The sequence below is a fragment of the Brachyistius frenatus genome, unplaced genomic scaffold (assembly GCF_029030835.1).
Source record: "Brachyistius frenatus isolate BFR_SWC_R1_liver_20210118 unplaced genomic scaffold, ASM2903083v1 Contig_3, whole genome shotgun sequence".
Taxonomy (NCBI): domain Eukaryota; kingdom Metazoa; phylum Chordata; class Actinopteri; family Embiotocidae; genus Brachyistius; species Brachyistius frenatus.
Window position 1 is genome coordinate 10,033,001 of NW_027210602.1, and position 23,744 is coordinate 10,056,744.

General features: G+C 40.7%; 1 protein-coding gene across 1 annotated transcript in view; it reads left to right on the forward strand.

Annotated features, from left to right (window-relative positions):
* The window catches only part of LOC138625296 (ephrin-A5b-like), a 79,600-nt gene extending 62,558 nt beyond the window's left edge, over positions 1 to 17,042 (forward strand). Inside the window, exons 2-5 of the mRNA XM_069706122.1 lie at positions 5,162 to 5,454; positions 13,740 to 13,805; positions 13,931 to 14,011; positions 14,939 to 17,042. Of these exons, the coding sequence (XP_069562223.1) occupies positions 5,162 to 5,454; positions 13,740 to 13,805; positions 13,931 to 14,011; positions 14,939 to 15,063 (565 nt within the window). The 3' untranslated portion in view covers positions 15,064 to 17,042. The remainder of the gene's footprint in view (positions 1 to 5,161; positions 5,455 to 13,739; positions 13,806 to 13,930; positions 14,012 to 14,938) is intronic.
* Positions 17,043 to 23,744: the final 6,702 nt, after the last annotated feature.

Below are 23,744 nucleotides of genomic sequence, written 5' to 3' on the forward strand. Positions count from 1 at the left end.
TTTTTTATTCATGCCAATACAATGAAAAAGTAAATACATGCAGAATTTTGTTTCCAGAAGAATGTAATTCCTGACAGCTTGAAGAAGGTTTGAAACATTATTTAAAGCGTTGTGTTGGAAACAAAAGTGTTACGGTTTATTTACACTTCCTTGAAAGAGCTTTGTAATCTGGAACCAAATAGAGAGCAAAGAAAGACAAAGTTCTTACAGAGTTCAGTGAGTTGTATTGGGTTTATAAACACTTGTTAATAACCAGAGGCAACTTGCAAAAAAATCAAATTAAACCACAAATAGAGAATAACAAACATTATTTTCTGTCTCTTCCTCTCACTCCCGCTCTCTCCTCTCACTCCCGCTCTCTCCTCTCCATCTCCAACCTCTCTGTGTCGAACTGGCTGTGCCGTGTTTTACCTGTGCCAGGCCTCAGAGTAACAGCAGCACAACAGATGGGGATAAAGAAAGCAAACAAGTGTGGGAGCTGACTGAAAAGAGGGATTATCCATAGTGTGGTTTGTCAAGAGCTCCGGTTACTGATTCATTGATAAGCCCCTCTAACTGGCTTTGAGTAATTCAGCCAATCAGGGATCATTAATCCCCAAGACAAATGGACTGAGGTGCTTTTATTTTGTTAGTGGCTCATTGTGACACATTTATAACTGACACTGAACTGTAGAACCACGTTTTATTCTATTTTTTTGCCAAAGTCTGATCGTTCTCAGGCTCCCGCTATCAAACCACCAAACTCTCGATCAGGCTTCGCCACCTCCTGCAGCTCCGAACAACGGCCCAGGGTGGGGGCTTAAGGACTCACTAAATAGCCTATAACAACAAAGGCATTTAGAAAAAAACATTAATAAATCTTGCTGTTAATGAAAATGAAGAAAATTGCAAATTCCGTTAAAGGTTTATAGGCTGGGTAAACGAACAAAGGTTTCTTTCTCACGCTTCAGTCCAGCCCACAGTGGGATGACGGATGCTTTCATAGTCTCAGTGAAGAGATCAGAGTAGAGATCAGCAGGAGAAAGTATTTAGCTTAAAAGGAGAAACCAAAAGTCATCATCTATTTCTCCACATCTTAAGTCAGGCTTTGTGTTTACAAATCTGTGTTCTTACTAATATTTCCCTTGTGCCACTCAAGAACCTCCTTATATTCTCCATCTGGCAAACATCTGGCTCGTCTGTTGTCGCTCCTGCTACTCTCACTGAGCGTTTTCCAGTAAACACCTACAATCCACACGCAGCCTGTCCGCTGCACGTGTTCGGCCATGTTTGACCCTGCATTTCAATTCCACGTCTGATGGTCTGACCATGAAGAGACGGCGAAAATAAAGTACCCAAGACACGAATAAGAATCACAGAATTTGCAGACAGACAGGGATGCTGCAAGTTATTGTGAATGGTTTCACTGACCTCTGTCAATCATGTGTCGTGCATATGAGCCGCCGTTGTTGTTGAAGGGATTCCACACCGAGACCCGTCGCCTTCAGTGATACCTGCGGTAGAGACGGGTGCCGAGGGTGCTGCAACAACACCCACTCCCATGTGTCTGGGGAATGTTGGGGCTGTATTTCTTGCTTTTGTCACACTACAACCAACATTTCCCCACATTTCTTTTTATTAATTCTGAACATTTCATATTTTTTTCCTTTATTATTCTGTATAGTAAAATGTCTGTACTCATCCGTTATGGCTGGAAGGTTTGGACGGGATTCAGACAGCATGACCAACAGTTGAAATACAACTCAGCAGCACTTGAAACTTGTCATGAGAGACGATTCTTTTCTGTCAGTGTGGTTATGATGACTGAAGTACATTTTCATACTCTGCCTATTTCTTTTTGTTATATTGTTTCGCTGACATGGTGCTGTGAAGTTGTAATTTATTATGGCGCGAGTCTTTTGTGCAAACATGTAACTGCAATGCTGTGGTTTTATCGGTTAAATTACAGCTGTATCACATGCATGAAGAGGTTCAGAAAGAAAATCACAATAATCAGAATGCAATGTGAGCAGCTCTTATAAAATTGAAATACACCAGTTTATCAAAGAATCACAGAATCCCATCAAAATATGTTGTTGAAATAAAACTAACAATATTGTAATATTTCACATTATTGTTTTTGTAGATCTTTCACTGACTTCACTTCTCTTTCTTAAACCTCTTCTTAAATTCTTCTTTCTTGAGTTTATATTAAGTTTTGTCTTTATTGCTCTCCCTGGTTATGTTTTTCTTATTCTCTCATATACGTCTTGTGGAATCCGTCAGTGCAAATAGTTTTGGTTTTGTTTGCACAGATTTTGAGGTGATTTGTTCGGTGTTTAAAGCTTTCAGAGTACGAGAGCAACCTGTCTTTGCATCGAAAGTGCCACTATTTCTGTATAATAACTGTTTCTTTGGTAGAAAGTAGCTCCAATATCTAACAACTTATTTACTTCTTCCACGATTTTTTGAAAAACAGCTGAATCTAAAAAGCTGAGTGAACGACTGAAGCAGTGACTTATTGTTTTGATTTTCTTGCCCCGAAACAGTGAGGGAGTGATGATAGTACGTATTGCTTTCCAATAAGTGCAGAGGTGAAATCTAATCAGTCACTGGAGACTCATTTGGAGATGCTTGTTGATGTTCGGAGTAAACGCTGCCCGACTCCACATACACACGTCTGGACGTATCTGAATACAAATATCCAGGTCTGAGCGGTGTCACCGTAACTTTCACAAACTTTTTCCCACCTTTCTCTCACAAAGGCATTAGTTAGAAACTCTTCTTAATCCGGACTAATCTTAGCTGTTACTCCTGGGTCACGTTTAATTGACAGCCACTGATACTTACGAGGCTGCTGCTAACATTTACAGCTTAGTAAAGACACAGGAGGACAAAGCAGGTTCTCCCACAGCGCCTGTGGCTGAGGACATGATACTGTGAAGCCGGCTGACCCCGGTAGTCATAATATCAGCAAGCCACGCTGAAACCGAGGCAAAGAGGGGCCATGCTGGGCCTGCCTGGAGCCAAAGCGCTCAGCTGGTGCTGGAGGGGAGAGAAAAAAAACTAGGAAAGAAAACAAGGACTTTGATTTCACATTTGACCAGACTATAATTAGAGAGAGAAAAAGATTAGAATATAGCTGATGACGCCGCAAGACACCCACACGCCCCGCTATCGTGCAAACACACACATCCACTCATTTGCGGCCCTCACAAACCCGGTAGGATGGACACTAATCCTGCAGCACATTTATAATCCGTGTAACGACAACCTGATACCCCCAGCAGGCCGCGGTGAGCACACACCTCCCTTTATGCTACTCATGCCTCCCGGACATGTACATGTCAGCAGCAACAGCTGCACCCCGACCCCCCCCTTTCGGCCCCACCTGGCTTCAGATCAGCTGATTGTCCCTCAGCAAGGAGCAGAAGTCGGATTAATATCAGATCTGTGGTCAGCCCAGTTAGAATTCAGAGCAGAACCCCCTGTGGAGATCCGGCGAGTTCGCCCGTATCGGATCATGAGCCTGCCGCATGCTCCAACACGGTCCTTGGCCCCGTCTCCCCTGATGGCCCTCACTGTGTCAATGAACAGAGGTGGAGTATTGAAGACATCCGCAGTATGTCAGTGATACTGAACCGCGGGCCATTAGCAGCTACAGAGACACAAGCAGCCGGCTGTCCAAGCCTAATCTGTCTGCGCTAAAAGCCTCACAAATGCAACCTTATACGGCGCCTATGGGAATATGTGTTTCCAATCACTCTCCTCAGGAATGAATACCTGGCATATCTCGCTGTTGCACTTTTTCTCCCCCTTTCTCCTGTCCGCTTGGTTTACAGTAAACACCAGGCAAAAAAAAAAAAAAAAAAATCTCAGGGCAGTTTCAAGGCGAGGCTTGAGAACAGGCCTCATTTTCCCTGACTCACAGATTCCACAAGGGGCTTCTACATCAAGCTGTCATATTGGGCTAATGAAAATCTCATTCTACAGAGGGATCCTCTTAAAGCTGCTAACGGCACATGCTAACCAGGGGATTAGCCCTGTAACACTCAGGGACTTTAATTTCAGCACCAGCATAAGTCATCGCTGCTGAGCGCTAACATTGATATATGGCTTTGGACTGACTAGCGTAGGTCGTGAGAGGTTTCTGCTGAGGCTGGTGTGCTTCAGGGGGACTCGGTTGAGTTTCACAAAAGGCTCAGGATGATTGAGACTGACGTGATGAGATCCTGTAAACAAAACCAGCCTGGATGCGACTTTCACAGCCCGACCTGCGTTTCCGAGCACATATGGTAACTTTTTATTCAGCTGTGGCCTTGCTGAGTTACCTCAAGTATCATCTCTTGTCGTCAGGGTGTTGCAGTATTCATTCCATCTTTGGAAAACGCATCATCGCCGGACATGATGGCGAGAGACTCCCCAAACAAATCAATGAAGAACTTCCTGCACATTTACATAGCTGCTCCTGATGTACCCTTTAGCAAAGCACTGCTTCAGGGCATCTGAATCTTAAAAGTGAGAACAACACGAAGCGGGCTGCTGCAGAACATGCACACTCAGCATATCTTCATCGGGTAAACAAATCATTAGAAAGGTCATCACCAGTGAACATGTTTTGTACATGATGGTGTCTTGGCAATTGTTTTTACATGTAAACATGCAGAGCAATCACCTTAAACCAACAGCAGAATATTCAATGTTACTATTATTGCTGACACACAAAACTGCCCTCGCTGCTGACCGTGAACACAATGGAATGCAGTCTTGTAAGTGGTCACATGCTTCTTTGGTGTAGATGCAAACAGGATTTTAGTCATGTAGCTTTCAGAGCTACAAACCTCATGTTGGATTCCAGTCAGTTGCCATGCCTTGATTTTTGTAAACCATTTTTGTTCACCGTTAGTGTGTCACCAAAATTCATTTATTTCTGCATTGAAACCTGCATTGTTTACGTCCATGTTTTCATTGCTAACAGTCTCTTCTGCCTTTACTGATGCATTACCGTCAGTCCTTGGAATAGTGTAAAACCGTTGGTGGGAATATGTTTCTCATGTCACCTGCAGAAAAAAAAAAAATGATAAATGCAATTCTAACAACTGCAATAAAATTTTCAAACACTTAGAAACATAAACACTTACAATATATTAATGTATATATTTTTTTCTCTCTTTCCATCTAGATTTTACCGGGGCGATTACCACATCGACGTCTGCATCAACGACTACCTTGACGTCTATTGTCCGCACTACGTCAGCCCGGTCTCTGACGACCGCGCCGAGCGCTACGTCCTCTACATGGTGAACTACGACGGCTACAGCTCCTGTGACCACACCGCCAAGGGCTTCAAACGCTGGGAGTGCAACCGGCCGCTGTCGCCGAACGGACCACTCAAGTTCTCCGAGAAGTTCCAGCTCTTTACTCCCTTCTCCTTGGGCTTCGAGTTCCGCCCCGGCAGAGAGTATTATTATATCTGTGAGTACCGCTTACCTCAGTCTGAATGTTGGCATTGAAGAATTGGTCAGATTTGGAGTCCTTTCACTTTTTTTCCACTGTTTTAGCAAGAAGTTTGCCAATTTAAGATCTCGTTATTTTAGCTACATTCTTGTATGGCTGCATGTGTTTAAGCAACATTTATTATTTCAAAACTTTGGCTTCTATTGTTGAATGAAAAAAGGCTCCTGCAAAAAAATTAATTCCAATTTCCTTATGGTAGGCACCAAGAAAGTATTGTTTTTGTATCCATGCTGAAACTCAGGTCTGAGCACAAGTACAAAGTGTTTACAACAATATGAAGCTCCAACTAGGAAGTTTCGTCAGTAGATCAACATCATTGTCATATTGGACAGTTGTGAAAAGACAGCAGCAGTGTTCAGATTTTGTTTTGTAAGGCCTTGAACTGAAGGCTAAGCCAAGACATGAGCCAGAGGGAGCAAAACATCTCCGCTGTTGAGGTCTTGCCTGGAATGTCTTTTGTTGCTGATTGGCTCATCTCAGCTTTCTGCTCCTCGTGAGAAGACTCGTGAAAACAAGCTGCATGTTTTCATAAGTGAAGTCGCCGCCCTGCGGGGGCAGAAGGGATGAGCTAAATGAGACAACGTGTGCGCCACTCTAGATTTGCAGTATTTAGCTGACAATGACCGTTCACGTCAGGTAGGAACTTCAGAGTCAGTGGAAAGGTGGTACGATTTGGGCAGGAGAACAAAGAACATAAAGATAACTGTCCCATAGAGAATGGGTTAAAAGTTATTTTTTTTCACACATACGTCCCCTGCCGTGCTGGTGCAGCTTTGTTGCCTCCAGACCCAGAACAGGTGTTTGAAAAAGCTGACTGAAAATCACACATTTGGCTTTGATCTGATCAATCTCAGAGCTTTGGTATCTGTTGGCTGGTCAATGATTTAAATGATGATTCCTGACTTCTGACAGTTCCAAACTTCATTCATGACAGAATTATGGAGGCAACTTGAACCTTCAATATATCCGATTGTTCTGTGGTCTTCCCCAGCTCCGTGCCTCGACCCATTCCTGTCTCTGAGTTCTGCAGGTAATGCCTTCGAACTCATGGCTTTGCTCTGATACGTATTGTGTGACTTTTCAAATCAGGTCTAATCAGCTGAATGTACTACATGTAGCCCACATGTAAGCAGAGTGTAGAAATATTTAAAAGATTATCAAGATAAATTGGGAGGCACCTGAGCTAAATTTCAAATGTCATAGCAAACAGTCCAAACACATGTCAAAGTTTTTCATTAAAGGGTTTGAACGCTTCTTAAATGTACTCCTCACTCATCTTGGATGACGTTCCTGTGAGCTTGTGGGATCACAACATCATCAAGATTGTCCTCCTGCGAGTTTAACTAAGTCTCAATCTGTATTTTTATTGCAGTATTTCGTACTATGATGTATTACCCGTCTCTAGATGTTTTTCTTGGATCTCTGTGTGAATTGGCTCGTCTGCTCGACTCTGTGGCAAAAAAACGTGGCTGTATTGTTTAGGGAAATTGCGGTCTAATGATAGATCTCCCAGACAATTGTTGATGTTGTTGCAAGTCCTTGGATGTCGATAACAAAAGTCGTAGATTGCCTAATTCAGCTTCATTTGTTCCATTGGTGAGGTTCTTGTAGACTTTGATGATGATTGATGGTCCAAAGAAAGGCAGGGAGACAATCCATATGGCTTTGAGCAGTTTCAGGCCATATGGACTATCTGTGGCTGACTCAAATTCATGACTCATCTGTCGGATCTGTGTTTTTTTTCTCTAAGAACACGGGGTCTGATCACGGGATTAAATAACAAATGGCAAAGACACCTCCAGGAACATACCAAGGCCTTATAGTCAGAGCATTTCATGTCGCCGGGGAAGATGCAGGTTTCAGAGGTTTTGTTTACTTTTAATGTTCCTCCATGTTCCTCAACATAGAAAAATGTATATCTCCCGGTATAATAATAATAAAAATGCATAACTAATTAATAGAAAATAGCATCTTAAGATATAGTTTGTGTCTTCCTTTATTTTTAATATCATATTTGAGAAGTCAACAATATAATCACGCTATTTTCAACAGCTGTTCTGGACTGTTCACCTAAAGTGTTGTTGCCCGATTTAAGTCACATGTTCCTGCAAATGTTTCAGAGTAAAAGCCTTGTTAAGAAATTAAAGGTTTCTGTCGACTGTAAAGCTAGATGGCTTTTGATTCGAAACAGACACAGGAAGTGTGGAGTTTGTAATAACTGTAATTCAGTAACTTTAATAGGGTCAACAGGATTGAATAAATAGAATGAGAATGTTTGAGTTTGGGGGAAAATAAAAGTAATTTTCTTGCCCTCTGACAGCACTACACCTATTCTCAGGACTAAGAGAAAACAGCAGAGTGCTCTGATTTTGGTTCCCACCAAGCTCAGAGGGAGTTATCTTTCTCTTTAGCTTCTAAATGCTTCTACACTTGTTCTGCTGTTTGCAGGGGAGGTCGTGTAAAGTCAGTTTATTAGAGCTTTTCACGTCTTCTGCCAGTGAGACTGAAAGCGATTAGAGTGAACAAAAGAAATTTGGAGCCAGAAAAATAAACAAAACAGAACTGTAAGCTCAGAGGCTAAAGCTTAAAAAAAAAAGCTTGCTGACTGAATGTTGTGTTTCCAAAAGGTCTACAACAAGATGTCCACAGGCTTGTACCTTTGACTTTTTTTTATGATAGAACTAAATATTTTAATGATGTCCATTCAATCCCAAAAAAACCTAAAAACTTAAATGGAGACTTGTATGTACCAAAACTCCAATGACTTTAAAATTTGTCTGCAAGCCTTGAAATTCTGATGCCAGAAAAACTATTACTTTCCTGTTAACTCATGAGAAACATATTTTTCCAGATGGACTTTTGCTGTTTTTTTTTTCTTCCCAGATCCAGAAAAGCCAGCCGTCTTACAGTAAACGCTGTTTTATCAGCTGCTGGTATCAGTGTCGTATTCTGTGTTGACGGGGTCTTGCTCTAACAATGCCTAACAATAGCTGATAGTTCATACCAGTGTTATACATATAACACGGATGGAGAATCTGTCAAGTGGGTATGTAAATGACATATTAAAGGGTGGTCATGTCTGCTTGTCTCAGTGAAGACAGAAACTTCTTTGTCCTCCTCTGTGGTGATCGACATTAGCCCCGAGTGTGGGGGGAAGAGGGGGCGGGGCCACGTCAAATGGATGACACCTGCAGTCGGGTTGTTGTGTCAGACAGACAGACACCGAGGGGAAAGCTGCCCTGGTGTGGGATCAGTATTGCAACTGGTCCCAGAAGGTCAAAGGTCACCGAGATGATGCCCAGGTCTGTGCTGTGAGCTTCTCTTGGCCTCAGAGGGCGGCATGTTTTTCTAATAGAGCCGCAGTAGAGCGGGGGAAGCCTGATCCTAATCTCAGGGGATAGAAATCCAATTTTCAGAGGAGACAGTTGAGAGTCTGGCTCTCCCTGTGTGAGAGAGATGACTGTCTCTCTGTAAAGCCCTGGTGCTTCAAACGCCGGGTCCCGCTCTGTACAGCCAGCGCAGATCTACATCGATAATGACATTACCCCGGCAGCACAGTGCCCCGACAGTTCCCCTTCAGCTTCTCGTGGCAGAAGCAAAGACAAAAGGCTTTGTTCCCTAAGATAAACCGATCATCACAAGAAAAACATCTGATCCCACAGTATTTTTACCAGGATCTGTCTAATTCACCACGCGGTCACACCAAAGCCGAGCCTTACACGGCATCCCGGCCTGTTTAGTGATCTGTGACATGTGCTGCCGGTGCCGACTGTGCGAATGCGACAATCACAAGTCTCACAGCACATAACTGAACGTGTAAAGTGTGTTTGAGCGTGTGAGCGGGAGCTTTCTCGTCGTCACGGCGAGGCGGTGTCCGGATGACCTGACTAACGCTGCAGTCTAGAGTTGCAGGCAGAGCTGGAGTTACAGTCATGGTGAAGCACGGCTGTATTGCTCGAGGACAGAAAACCCAGACTCTGACCTCAGTGACAGACACGAGAGAAAGGGAGAGAGACGATTGGGTAATTGCGTGTGTGTCGGAACCTGTGAAGGTGGTATGGGGGTGAGGAGGGGTGAGGGGGGCGGGGGGGGGGGGACAGTGTGACACAACGTGAGAGAAAGATGAAGCACAGGAGTGAGAAATAATGGAAAAACAGAAGGAAAGAAGAAAGGATTCTGCAACAAGGAGAAAACAACTAATAAAAAATAAATTTGTGTTGTTTCTACCTTTAAAACATAAAAAAAACAACAACAAAAAAAACACGTCAAAGCAACAACAAGTTGTCCACAACACATAAAACACAATGCAGGACAAGGTTTATTGATATATGACACCTCAGGGTGCATTATGAGGCTCTTACTGTGGTCCTTTAACTAAGGAAAACAAAGAGCGGCAGCGTTTTCTCACTCTCCAGTCTCAGCTTATAACTGCGATGTCAGTATGATGCTATGTAGTCAGGTTAAATTGTGTCTATTTCTACACTGAATTCATTAGCAATGTAGTGTGAAGCATATGCATTGTTTCTATGGTTACCTGCAGTTTGTTGTATGTTACTGTTTGATTAGTGACTGTGGTAAATATACCCTTGGAATATTTTATGGATTTTTACACAGACCTTGAAAAACACATCTGCAAGAGTGCTCAAATGATCGAATGGTTACTCGTCAGAAAAATGTAAAAGTTATTGATCAAGTCAAGATGCAGCCTTCAGCCTCTTAAATGTTAAGATCTGCCGCCTCTGTGTGTTTTACATCATTGTAAATTGAATATATCTGGGATGTGGACTGTTAGTGGAACATCATCTTGAATTTATTTTGTTTGAATGGAGAAAAATTAATAACAGATTCATTTAGTTGCCACTATATTATTATAATTATTATAGCGAAACAGCGTACGTATTTTCCCCTCAGAAAAAAAGTTGTAGATTTCTGAATTTTATGCGTTTTGCTTTGTCTGATGGACAACATTTTATTTAATTACTCTCCTCTTCTCCCCCTCTGCTACCAATTTTACTTCCTATTTTATTTATTGTTTGTTGAGAGATGATACACTGCCTTAAATTACATTAATTGGTCAGAACATGTTTTCACACTGCACATAAACCAAACCATGGCTCAATTTAATCTGGACCAAGATCACCTCTTTTAGGCAGATAAAATGTTCATCCTTTGGTCTGGACTGTGGTCAGAGGCAAACAAAGTGGGTGTGAAAGTGCCCTTATACAAAACAATTGATTGTTTAATCTAGAAATTATCTTATATGCAAAATGATTCTATGTTGCAGCCCTAATCTGAATAATATCATAAAATTGTTCAAATGTTCTGAATGGAAAGTTGGAGAACTTCGTTTCCTCCTTGAAGACGTGCAGAGTGCAGAAATGCACTTTTTTATTGGAGTCAAAGAAAGTCAGTGAGATAACAACAGCCAAGCAAAAAGTAGACAAGAGGAGCATGAGAGAGAAAGAAATAAAGAGACAGAGTTTGGCCAGTCAGAGTTCAGTTCAGTCTGGTTGTGTTCCAGCCACCATTGGGGTGTGAGGTAAGTTACTTGATACCCGCTGACACAGACGGAAGCAGTATGATTGACAACGTTTCTCTCTCGTTTATTTCCACCCTCTGCTGCTTAGCTTCCAATATTCCTCTCATGATAAAGTTTAAAGATGATTTTTATCTCCTCTCACAGCTGCACGGCATCTGATAAAGTGCTGTTTGAAATAAGAGCCCGAGTCATCTGCGACAGTGGAAACACTGACATGGTTTACTTTTATCAGGAATTTACCGCTCGGCCAGAATCCATCAGACGGAGCGTCTGGGCGACGGGGTAGCAGAGTCTCTGGGGACAAACTGTGGACACGTCCATGCACAGATGCACATACTCGAGAAACCACAACGTACATACATGCACGCAATCATACTCAACACACAGTTACAAATATCCAAACACTTTCAAGGTTGTGTGTGTGTTTGTGCGGTCAGATCAAGAGCAGTTTGAGACAAGAGGTCACGGTATTGAGACATGTGAGGCGAATGTCAGAGAAAGAAAAAGAAAAGAGAACATCTATTGTGGGATGGAGATGAGGCCGGACAAAACATAAAAATACTCCTGAAAAAAGTGCGAGTAATTCGTCACAGCTGGAGAAACCCTCAGTCGCTCTGTTAGCACTCGGCCCCCAGCTCTACTTGAAAACGAATTAGTTTTGTTCGCTCTGCAAAACAATCACAGCACCAAAAAATGTTTTTAATCGTTGCCTTTTACAATCAGGAAACAGAGGAAATTAGATTTTGTAGGTGAATGTAACAGTATGCCACACATCTGCAGAAATGAGTGGCCGTGGTCAAATTAGACTTGGAAATACGAGGGTGACATTGTCATAAAATATGGAGCCGAAATGCTTTTACATCAGGATGAGAGGGAAATTCAGACAGCGAGATGGAGCTCTTTAGACTGCATTTCAAAGGAATATAAGTGTGGAATACCTCTGATGAAGAAACAATCGACCTTGTCAGATTGTTCGTTTCTGCTGCGTTGCTGATGTTTATGAATGAAAGGTAGATTTAGAGAGTGAAGAGGTCTCAGGTGAAGTTGTGACGTGAATGTAAATGGGGAACGTTGAGTGGGTTGGCAGAGGTCAGATCAGAAAACTTATTCTGTAATCAGGCTACACAATGTTTTTGCCTTTCTAGATGCAGATGAGGTGATCATACAAAGGCCTCCGTGAACCATGTGTGGTTGTGAGGTTTTCAGACTTTTTTTCCAAAGAAAGCAAATAAATATTTTATTTTAGGTGGATGATTAAAATCTTTGAATCAGTTGTTTTCTATTAAAGGTTAACTGTGAAAAAAAACAAGAATCTGTTGAGCCTGACACTGATTTTCTGTACCTTTATTGTGAAGTTTTATCAGCTACTCTACTGTTACCAAAACTATGTTTTTTTTCAAAAGCTTACTTTCATTTCTTTTTTATAGAACCCATTTTTTTCATGTGACAAAAGAAGCCAAACTCATTACATATAAAATAAAAGCACTGGTACAAAAACTCTACCAAAATACAATTACACCAGACGTTTGACGTAAGCTCTATACACTTCAATACTCTGCGCTACAGAAACATTTTAGTCAGACAAGCCAAGAAAGTACTGGGGTTTGATACCCAGGCCAACATGACAGCAGTGCTGGTGAAATTGGAAAAATGTTGAAACCGATTTGAACTTAGATTTTCCAGCATTTACTGATTATTGATCAAATTATGAAGAATTAAGGCCACTCTTTTGTCTATTGGAATCTGTCCGAACACTTACGAACACGTCATCATTAGAGGATGGCTGGACTAGTGGTCTTCTTGGGTCCACCTGGTTTCCAGTAACCAATAAGTGTAATCAGTTCAAAACGCTCCAAGTTCAGTCTAATTATTCTTGTATATTCTAATGTACTCCAGCAAGATCCTTTTCCGATTTTTAAAAACGTATGTGTGTCAGGTTTTTGGTCAAAAATGTAGGATTCATGAAGACCCTCTGCTAAAGACATGGGGGAAAGGTTTACTTAACAGTTGGCGAGCTGAAAATGTCTACTGTTAAATTAATGACTTTCAAACACTAAAGAAGCACCATAGTCTGAAAACCCTGATGACATTAAGATTCGCCCAGTCATCTTGAAACGTGGACCAATCAAGGACTAGGGGAGCGGCAGTGGTGGTAGAGCTTTGATGCACAACATGGGGTATATGGTTGTCAATACTGATTGGTTAAAGGCTGCTCCAGTAGTTTCAAAATTAACCCAAGGTCTACACCCATTGGGACACAACGACGAGAAAACAATCCTGAATGGAGTTTGCCAGACCCGGTTAGGAACATACTGCTTTTTAATTCGTACAAACTAGAAACCCATTCAAGACCAGTGTTCGATACCCATTATTACCCCGATATTGAAGTCTGAGGGGAAGTTACTCACAATCGGTGTAAGAATTACTGGAATCAACAACAAAAAACCTGATGGTGTGAAATTCTGGTGCTTTTATTCTTGAAACTGTTCAATTAGATTATAAAGGGTAATGATGTCTTTTGTCAAATTAAAAAATTCAAGTGAAGTAATAATAGTGACATTTTAACTGACATTTTAATTTGTAATGACATTTTCCTTCAACGTGCTGCTCTAGATTGGATGAAGGAATTATTTTGATATGTGACATTGAAGGTTAATGTGTTTGAAGTGTTTTTGTTTCCTAACTCTGTATGACGTGTCCACAGCCTCCATCACTGACGACAAAGGAAGAAGGAGCTGCCTTCGACTCAAAGTCTTCGTCAGGCCTCAAAGTGAGTCGCAGATTGTTTTGACTGCTCTGCCCAGTTTTCCGATCTGTTGTGCAGCAGTTTGTGATCAGGCTGCGGACGAGTGACGTTTGACTTGTCTAATCTTCACATCTCTTTGTTTTTCAAAGACAATTGTGTGAAAACCTCTGGGAGCGTGCAGGAAGGAGTCGACTTTGACGACAATAGTCACAACTCCCTAGAACCCAGAGGTTGGTGGGAATATACAATCTGTCACGTGTGTTAGACACAGAATAAAGTGGGATCAGCACAGGTTATTCTGGATCTAGATTTCCTATGACTTCTACATCTGCTGATTTCTTTCCTTTTGTAAATCATGATTCATTAATATACATTAAGAATAGATTAAGAATTGAAGAATCATGAGGAAAATCACGACTTTATTTCCAGCAAAAATATCATGACGTGACTCATTTCATTATAGTGTGTACCAGATTTAACCAGGCTTGAACCATTTTACATCAGTTATGCTAATATTATAAGTCATGGCCAATCCCCTCCTATATTCATCAGTAGCGAGGCAAAATGACAAGAAAATACCAGGAAGTCACCGTGCGCAACCAAGAAACAGTGCACACATAACCCCATATAAAAAACCCAGTGTTTCTGCAAAGCGAAGCTGATTACCTCCTGGTGTATAGCTTATGTTTAGAGATATGAAACTAGTAGTATTAGTATATTATACTAGTATTTTTCTCATCTACCTCAGCAAGAAAGCAAATAAATATATTTTAGCAGGACGCGCAATGTCAATTTTTACAGGGTTTTTTTAATATGCAAAAGGGACCTGGGAAAACTATTACTGTGTTGCCCAAAAAGGACCGTGATGTCTCCACTGATAAACTACTCTGGTGGTTCGTATGCCCGAGCAAAGTTGCCATCATTCAGTCTACAACAAACCAACTGACAGGTTTAAAGTGAAGCCTTTGGGGGCCCCTGTATGTCTGACTGAAGTTGTATATGTACAGTATGTGTTACCTGTGTTCACTTAAGTGTGACTAACGGCCTTTCTAAAAGTGTCTGTCATTTTTGTTTTAACACACAGACAATTCAAATTCAACACCTCATTTTATATATTTCCATGTTATTGATGTAAATTTGTGTCCCTTTTCCTTCAGATGGCATCAGTCACGAGTCACCAGAGCCAGCGAGAAGGAACGTGAACTCTGTTGGTCGGCACCAGACCTCAGTCCTCCTGCTCAGCTCTGCCCTCATGCTCCTGGCTGCCATCTTGTCTTTATAGCGCCCAGTCTGAGAAATTCCCCACAGGAATGGACTGTCCTGATTGGACCACAGGCCGCTCTACCCTGCAACCCATCCCCTCAAGGAGCACTTTTTCAAAAACAGAAACACTGACAATCTCTCGTTGAAAAGAGAGAGAAACGGACTTCGACACAGAAGCCTTTTGTTGTTTTTTTGACTTTGTAAAATGCCAACTAGTGTGATTCTTGACTTTCTGGCAGGTGCTGACGTCGAGGCACCTGAAGGTGAAAACGTCTCTTACCTGTTCGCCTCGCTACCGTTCACAGTATACAGATATTATACCATTTATTTGTGTTGAAGACAAGCACACAAACATGCTTTTTAAACATATAAACACACAGAACACAATCTACACAATCAGTACACTCTTTAGCTTGAATGGCAAAGAAGCACAGCAGGTTCCCTTAAAAGTTTACAGATGTACCATTTTTATTTTGTGTGTGTTCAGGAACATCACATAACCCCTGACATGTAAACATGATTAAATCCCACATCAAAGTGGAAGAAGTTTCAAAGAAGATCCGGGAGTGACGCATCTCATACGGGCCAACAGAAAGGAAAAACAAGGAAGGATGCTGTTGCTAGGAGACTGTTGTTAAGGTTGTTGGGGGTACGGGGTGGGCCTTTGAGGACTTAACCTTCCTCTCAGGTTAAAAAGGAAGCATCATCTAAGACTGTCGAGGACCCTTGTTGAGAGCGAAAAAAAAAAAAAAGAAAAGCACTCGTCTTTTAGTGTTTGGATAGCAGCGATTTAATGATCGATAAATGTTTTTTTTTTTGTTTTTTTTGTTTTTTTTAAATAAATCACGTAATTCAATTGTAGCAGCCAACACGGGTGTACAGTAAAATATTTGAACGGCGCGTAGAAGTGGATTTGGTATTTTGCAAAATGTATTTTCCTATTTATTGTGAAGTCTTTGTGCTTTTTTCTGTTCCGGTTTAGTCGGTAGGTACAGTAGAAAGGCAATAAAAAACAAATACACTTAACCATTAAGTTAGTTCACATGACAGTTCATTTGATACAGTTATACAAAAAAAAACACAGTTTACGTATCTGTTTGGACTGATCGCTGATGGTGGATTTTAATTGTTTTTAATATAAAGTCCAGGAAGAAAAAAAGTCTGATGTGCTATCAGGGTGTAGAGATCGTAGAATATTTGTGTTTCGAATTTGTCATTAACAAATGTCACATATGTAGTTTGACTGTTACACTATTGTTTTTGTGAATCACTGTCATAACACAACTATTGTAAATAGAGGCAAATTTCCTACAGAGTTCAGGGATGTGTCCATGCCTAACATGAGGTAAAAAAAAAAAAAAAAAAAAAAAAAAAAAAATCGGGGAATTCTCTTCCTTGAATAAAGCAAAAGTTTTCCGTGGATAAAAGATGGTTCAGTGAGACAGTGAGTGAGTTACAAAAGCAGGTGGAAGTACTGCATGTAGGGCGGTTGGTTTTGCGGTTCAGTCACCCTCTTTGATGTCGTGTAAAGTGGCGTCTGTACAGAAAATACACCGGGGGCTCCCGCGTACCGGTTATTTCTGGAATGAAAAATCGACCACCAAGAGAGGTGGAATAAACAGAGGGAGGTGTCCTGTTCTCTCGGGGCAAACTGAGACTCCACTAGTGGTGGACCTGAGAGGGGAAAGAGACGGAGAGTGAGTTGTGAAGCTATGTAGTGCTCCTGCTGAGATGAATAGTCCTGTTCTTTTTTTTGCTTTTCCAGCAGGAACATGTGGTGAACATATCTTCTCCACCCGTCACTTTCAGAAGCACCTTTACATTTACATTCACTGGGCACCAAATGAAACAGCCCGACTAGTTTTACTGCTGCAAACAAACACCTGTAGTACCTGCTCATGGGAACAGTGCAAAGGAGTATTAGGGCCACTCTCGGAGAAAAAACAAATGGGGAATCAGATTGTTATTTTGTGGAGAAAATAAAAATCGATTGAATCTAAAGTTGAATTCTAAAACAGCAGTCACAGAACTAAACTTTAAATGTTACACTAGGTCGGAACATTATGAGTCTTACTTGAAAATACAAATTTTCAGAATTTGATAAATAAATAACACCTTACAAGAAAGTAATGTAAGAATATAATCAGATGGTTATAATCTTTTGAGAAAAACTCTAAATATTAGCATGTGAAATTTTATCTTGCAAGAAAAAGTAAAAGCATAGAGAATAAAGTCAAAATATTTTAAAAGACATGAATAAACTCTATTTTACACGGAAATAAAGTCATAATGTTTGACAGTTGTACATTTAAAAATAATAATAATAAAACCATTATACATCGATATCCATAACAATGAAAGTATATGACAATGTTGTTATTGAAATTTCAGTTTTTTATTTCCCATAACAGTGGCCCTAATACTTGGTCATAGTACAGAGTCAGCTATGAGTCAAGGAGAAATATTTATCAGGAGCTGCTCCAATGATTTATTATGTCTAGTATAGCTTTCCATCAGATCCTCCCAAACATATATTCCACTCCTTCAGATTGTTTGGTTAATTGAACCTGATTAGAAACATTGGTGGAGTGCCCCTTTAAAAAGTAATTAATGCTCTCAGTTTACAAGTAAATCTGTCAGATTACAATATTCAGCACTGATATTTATTTCTGGCAATTTGGTAGAATGATCACCTTCTTCCCTCGGTGCTTAATTACTTCTGACAGAACATTATTTTATTACTTTGAAAAACAAATTTGTATTAAATGATCTGTGATTACATAATTTTCTCCCTTAGCCATTGGCATGTTGTAGTTCACTTATCTCTGGAAAAATCTAAATAAAAATGTTATTAAATCCAAGCTGAAAGTGCAAGGGAGACAAGAACGGAGGATGATAGGATTACGCTATTAGCTGGAGGAGATTCATTAGTCTGGGCCCACAAATGTATAATCTGAGATGATAATTTATTAATGTAAGGCCACAAATTGTGTAGTTTGAGCACATGAATCGAAAAGGTTTTACTCCTGACACCCACCGGCCTCCGTACATTTTAGTTGAGTCAACGTTTAAAGCCCGCTGTCACCGAAATCATCTCCAGCCACACCACAATGAGAAAAACCAATCAGTTCGCTTTGTGGATACTGTGTATCCAACAGTTAGTCTGTTGAAACATACAGTGTTAGATACTTTCTCTTTTTTTCCACACCTCTTTTGAAGGGCGATTTAACTGACACATTAATGTTCTTAGCAAGAAAAAAACAAGTTTGATACAAAAAAACAAAAAAAAATGCTGAATTTCATTTTATATGTCTTTTATATGAAACAGGAAAAACTAAACAGGATCAACATTGCACCGTCTGTCTGTAAATATGTTTGTGCAAGTGTGGCACATATCAAACATGCAGTATGGTCGGGCTACAATCATGAATCAAAGGGCCTGAAGAAAGAACAGACGGATCTCCGAGAGCTCGAAAAGCTGTGTTCCTCTTCTTTGTGTTCAACCGGTCGTGTTCATTGTATTGTTGCATCCAAAGTGTCTTTAAGGTGCAGGATGTTGTTTATTTGTGGTCTTTCGCTTTATCTTCAGCTGCTTCCGAGCCAAGCTGCGGTTAAGGTTGCCATAACAACGACTGATGCGATTGACTTGTATTGGTGTAAAAGCTCGATGTGTTTGTGACAGAAGAAGAGAGTCTGTTTTCCACATCAAATGTTGATGTTTCATGTCTTTTTGAACAAACGAGGAGGGAGGGCAATGTGTTCGCAGGACTTCTTCTTCTTCACCTGGTTTTGGTGCCATGTAGCCTGAAGCTAACGCCACTGTGTTCCTGGATGCTCGCAATGTTGGGAAGCTTTTTGTTACTTTAGCCACGACTGTGTTCTTTCCCCAACTAGACATGGATGTGCCACAAAACTGCACATTTCTTTTGACTTTGTTGTAACCGTACCTTGTGCCTATGAGTCCCATCCTCTCCTGTAGTCATCTAAACTAGTCTGTTTCCTGCTCAATCCCTCACTAGACTTTTCTACAAAAAGGCCATTTCTCTGTAAATACACGTGTTGGAGCAGCTATGACTAACTAAAACCAACAAAAAAAAAAGATTTAATAAATATTTCTCTGTCGTTGTACTGATCGTGTCTCATTTGTTTTACTAACTGATATGTAAATGAGTGGCAAATGTGTGAAATGGAAAGAACATCAAAAAAGCGTGAAAGCTTCGTCGGAGCAGCTCAAGCGAGTGCTCGATGTTTGTCTTGGTTGTCACTCGATGCATAATCACACAGGCTGAGTCCGGGGGAAGTGGGTGAACAGCTGTTTCTCTATAATCTGGAGGTAATTTACAGTCTGAAAAAACAAAAACAGAAACAGCTTCAATTAATCTTGCGGGAATGTGCAGCACTTCGGGGAGCTCTGCCAAGAAAACTCCTTCTCACACGCTCTTTTGCTCCTCGCTCCGCTCTGCCTCTCCTGCTGTCTGCTTCAATTTCTGTCTGCCTCAGTCTCTCTCTCCCTTCCTTTGTCTCTGCAGTGACTTTAGCACCTTTTACCAACCTGCTGCAGAAACTTTAAGATGGCATTCCGCAGCATTCGGAACACAATCATGATGGGACATTTTCTGAAAAAGGTCAAGAACATGCTGGTTTCTTTTGGCCAAACATAATAACCAGTTAAATCAACAGGAGTGGAGGTGCCGCTGAGCTGTTTGAATCAAAGCATATCACTGGCTGAAATATCTCAAAGATTTCGTCATTGAATGATTTGGAGCTGTGAAAAAAAATCATTCACTTAAAGGAACACTTCAGCTTTTTAGTGTTGGTTCCTATCAGTCCCTCCAGGATTGCAGTTGGTTGGGTTTTTTTGTCGCATGCTGTGATTAAAAATGCTTGATTTGTAAAGTTTTATGTGATTTTTTTGCAGTCAAATTGCGAGAATTGACAAAAATTGCAAGTGAAGGTAGAAACTTCACCAGCTACATGATAAAGAGTCAAATGTAATCACAGTCAATGTAAGCAGCTCTCATGAGACCTTCCCTGACAGGAAAATACCCACACTTTTCAAACTCCATTCTCCCAGTTTGTGATCCAGGTGCATGAATTTGTCTCCAAATCCAAGCCAAGATGATAGGACCATTATGACTTCATCAGGGTTAAAATGTTAGACCCATCAAAGCTCCTTTCAAAGTCTTGGAGGACATCACAGTTATTTTCACAGGCTGACCACAGTCTTACATAGATCTGTACACCGAGTTATCAACAGGTCCAAAATGTTGGATCTGATCTGAGATGGACCTGTAGGTAACTTCCCGAAACCAAAGAGCATGAATGAATGTTCAAAAAGGAGTAACCTGAGCCAAGAGGGACCAACCCGATTAGTTCTGAGTGTAATAGACTTGTAAATGTGGTCAGAGAGAGAACACCAACACCAGCAGCGGGATGAGCTATCAATTCATTCTATCAATTAACAAGCAGCTGAAAACAAAATCATTATTTTATATGGTTCAAAGACAAAGTCATTGATAAAATCAATTTATGCACACCATTCTCTCCCAGGGTGAGTGTCAGATATAATATGACCTGAGATGTTGGACATATTGACACAGACCTGAGACATACAACAGTAAAATGATAGCTGACCTCATTAATATGAGTAGAATTTGTACAGTCTGATCCGGGTAGCGGGTCAGGTCTTTGTTCCTCAGTACTGAGTGCACCTGTCAAGTCCTCTACACTGAACTTCACGTGTAATAATGTGTGAACTGTCCCTTTGAATACATGTCACCATTTAATTCAAATTAAAACTCAAAAGTGAACAAGACTAAATGTACTGTTACAAAAGTACAAAGTACTCACAGTGAGGAAGAGTTTGCTGTTGCATTACGAGTAGGAAAGACAAGTGAGCCAAGAAATAACGAAAAGGACTTTAAGACAGAAAGTAGAACAAAAACTCATCATCCTGTTGCAATCAAGTTACACTAAATGCAAACTGTCACAAACAGGACTTTCAAATGTACCTTTGCAAAGTATAAATTTGAAAGAAATTATTATGCATACAAAGTCAAAAATCACTGAAAAAGTGTGTAAACACGTCCTCACCTTTTCAGTGTAGTTTTATGTGAAGTGAAATCAAAAACAAAAGAAAAACAAAATGTTCCCTTTCACATTTTACACCTTTAAAATGTTTTTGACTGATGCACCTGCACGTCAGACTTTCGAGATCCTGACCTTTTTGAGCTCTTGCCTCCCGTTGTTATGGAAACTCATCAAATCACTGATTGGCCGACCTCTTTTACAGCCTACAGGATGTTGCTGCTACTTGTTATTGCAGTGATGACCTACCGTTACAGACAGGTTTGTACCTGTCGCACTTTAACCGTGAGCAGTTTCCATTATTTTGTCTACCTCCTGTTGTCTGCGTGGTCCATGTTGGCAAATGCTTGATTGGGGAAATGTCTCAAACTGGACTTCCCACTGATAACCAGACTCCTGCTATCTGTGTTGTGGGACCTGTCAGACACTTCCACCTCCTGTTCTCACTGTGCTGAGATTATGCGAACTGGATGAATAAAGTGTCAACACGTAAACATGCAATCAGTGTTTTATAGCTCTCTCTGGAGGATGTAATCAGTCTTTAAGGCCGAGGGATTCCTCGTGTTTAAACTCTTATTGAATGATTATGGAGGATAACTCCAGGAATATGTTCACAGCAGCAGGATTAGCTACAGACAGACTCGCTGTATTTGCTCCGCTGTTACATGGATCAATTTAAGACTGGAAAATCTGATGATTATGAGGGATAATTTCTTTACAACTCATCGTTATACCTCCAGTATATCAACTTTTTGTGAATTAATGACCTTGTTTTAGGCAACAGGAGTTTGGCTCCGTTTACACCTGGAATTAACAATCGTCTTATGGGATCATAATTGGACAGCTCAAAGGTGTAAACACACAGGGAGCACTGAGATCTGATCTAGTCAGACCACATTTGGAGATGGTCTGAGCCACATATGGTCTTTTTTTGTTTTTTGCAGTGTGAATACAAATGCATCCTGGGCCACATTAAGGGACCACCTACCCAACTGACATTCTATGAACAACCATGCAAAATGATGTCCAATACAGAAAACATCATGCGTGATTCTGCCGAGTGCAGCTGAGCTGTAGATAAAGTAGGACACCTGCTAACTGAGCTGAAGAACCTGTTTATTGAAAAAACACATGCTTATTACCCTGAGGCCTATTTCACCAAAACCTTTTTTTTATTTTTTATTTTTTTCGTCATTTCTGACATACATCAGACCTACAACATTGGAAGAGCACTTGTCCCCTTGTACAGTTCATTTAATCTTTGCAACGCGAAGCCCGACCCTTTAAAACCAACTTTTAACAATTAAATAACCTGAGGATGAACCAATCTGATTGGGTCACAAATTACAAACTCTAGTGATTGTACGTTCATAAACATAAAATACATTATAAAAAGGCAGATTAAATGTGCATTAAATTGAGGTTCTAATGAGCTAAGATGTCTCATTGTGTTAAAGGCCTGTTGTTGCCACTCTTCTTTTCTTGTTTCTGTACGTGATGTACGTGTTTATTTGCATATAGAGAAGGAAAGTGAGAGCTGATCACAAGAGGCATTTGGAGATTCAAAATAATGCCAGGTGAACAGACTGAACACGTTCTCTTTCCCAGTGTGTAATAATAATGTTGATTTATTGAAGCCATTTGTGTCTCATATCGATGTGTGTCTTACATTTAGGCAACAAAAGTGACATGGCTACGATTAGTAAAAGATAATGGTTTGAGAAATCCACATTGACATTTGCTTTATCATGGTTTGGACACCACTGTCCTGGGTGGAAGTCCTGGATTTGTTCCCTCCAACCACCCCAGATATCCTCCCTGTACTCACTTTGCCCCTTTTGTGTTTTGTCATATGACCTTTTTTCTCCCACCTCATCACAGTGCATAAGATATAACATACCATACGCATATGTCTCTGACGGCAATGGCTGTGACAAAACAGTCGTATTTGACACCCTGGGTCTGGACGTACTAGATCTGTCCACTTGTGGTCAGATTTTCCGAGATGCATACTAATGACATGTCTGAGCGGGGCCTTTGTAAAATATTTTATTACCCTGGGGACACGTTTATATTTCCTAAAATCACCTATTTTGGAGATGCACGATTTTCCAATGGACAGCAGTGTGATACAGTATGTGCCTGAGTTCACAGCTGATTATCTGTGTGTAGTTCTGCATTAAACCACCTGAGACAATGACTGAGGGTGTTGTTGAATGAGAAGCCCACTTCATCATTTTCTTTAAAGCAGTAAAGGCCTTGAAGCTGTTTCCTGTCAGCTTCTCCATCTGCAGCTCGCCTCACACAGCAGACGCCTTAGCAGGAGGTGTGAGTGTGTCGCTTTCATTATTTTAGCTGTGAAGAAACCTGCCACCCTGAGACAAAGTCCGCCGCAGGAAGTTCAGTCTGCTGGTTGCTGTTTGTTTGGTCTCAGAACGAGAGCTTAAGTGAAGATCAACATAACAGCTGCAAGTGGAGTTTTTCAGTGGGATTATTTTTCTTTTTTTTAAAGATACACAACATGGTCAAAATTATGTGAACGCTATCTACTGTACATTTGGTACAGGTGGGATTTTCATGGTTTAGGCCTTTTAGTTCAATTAAAGAGAAATC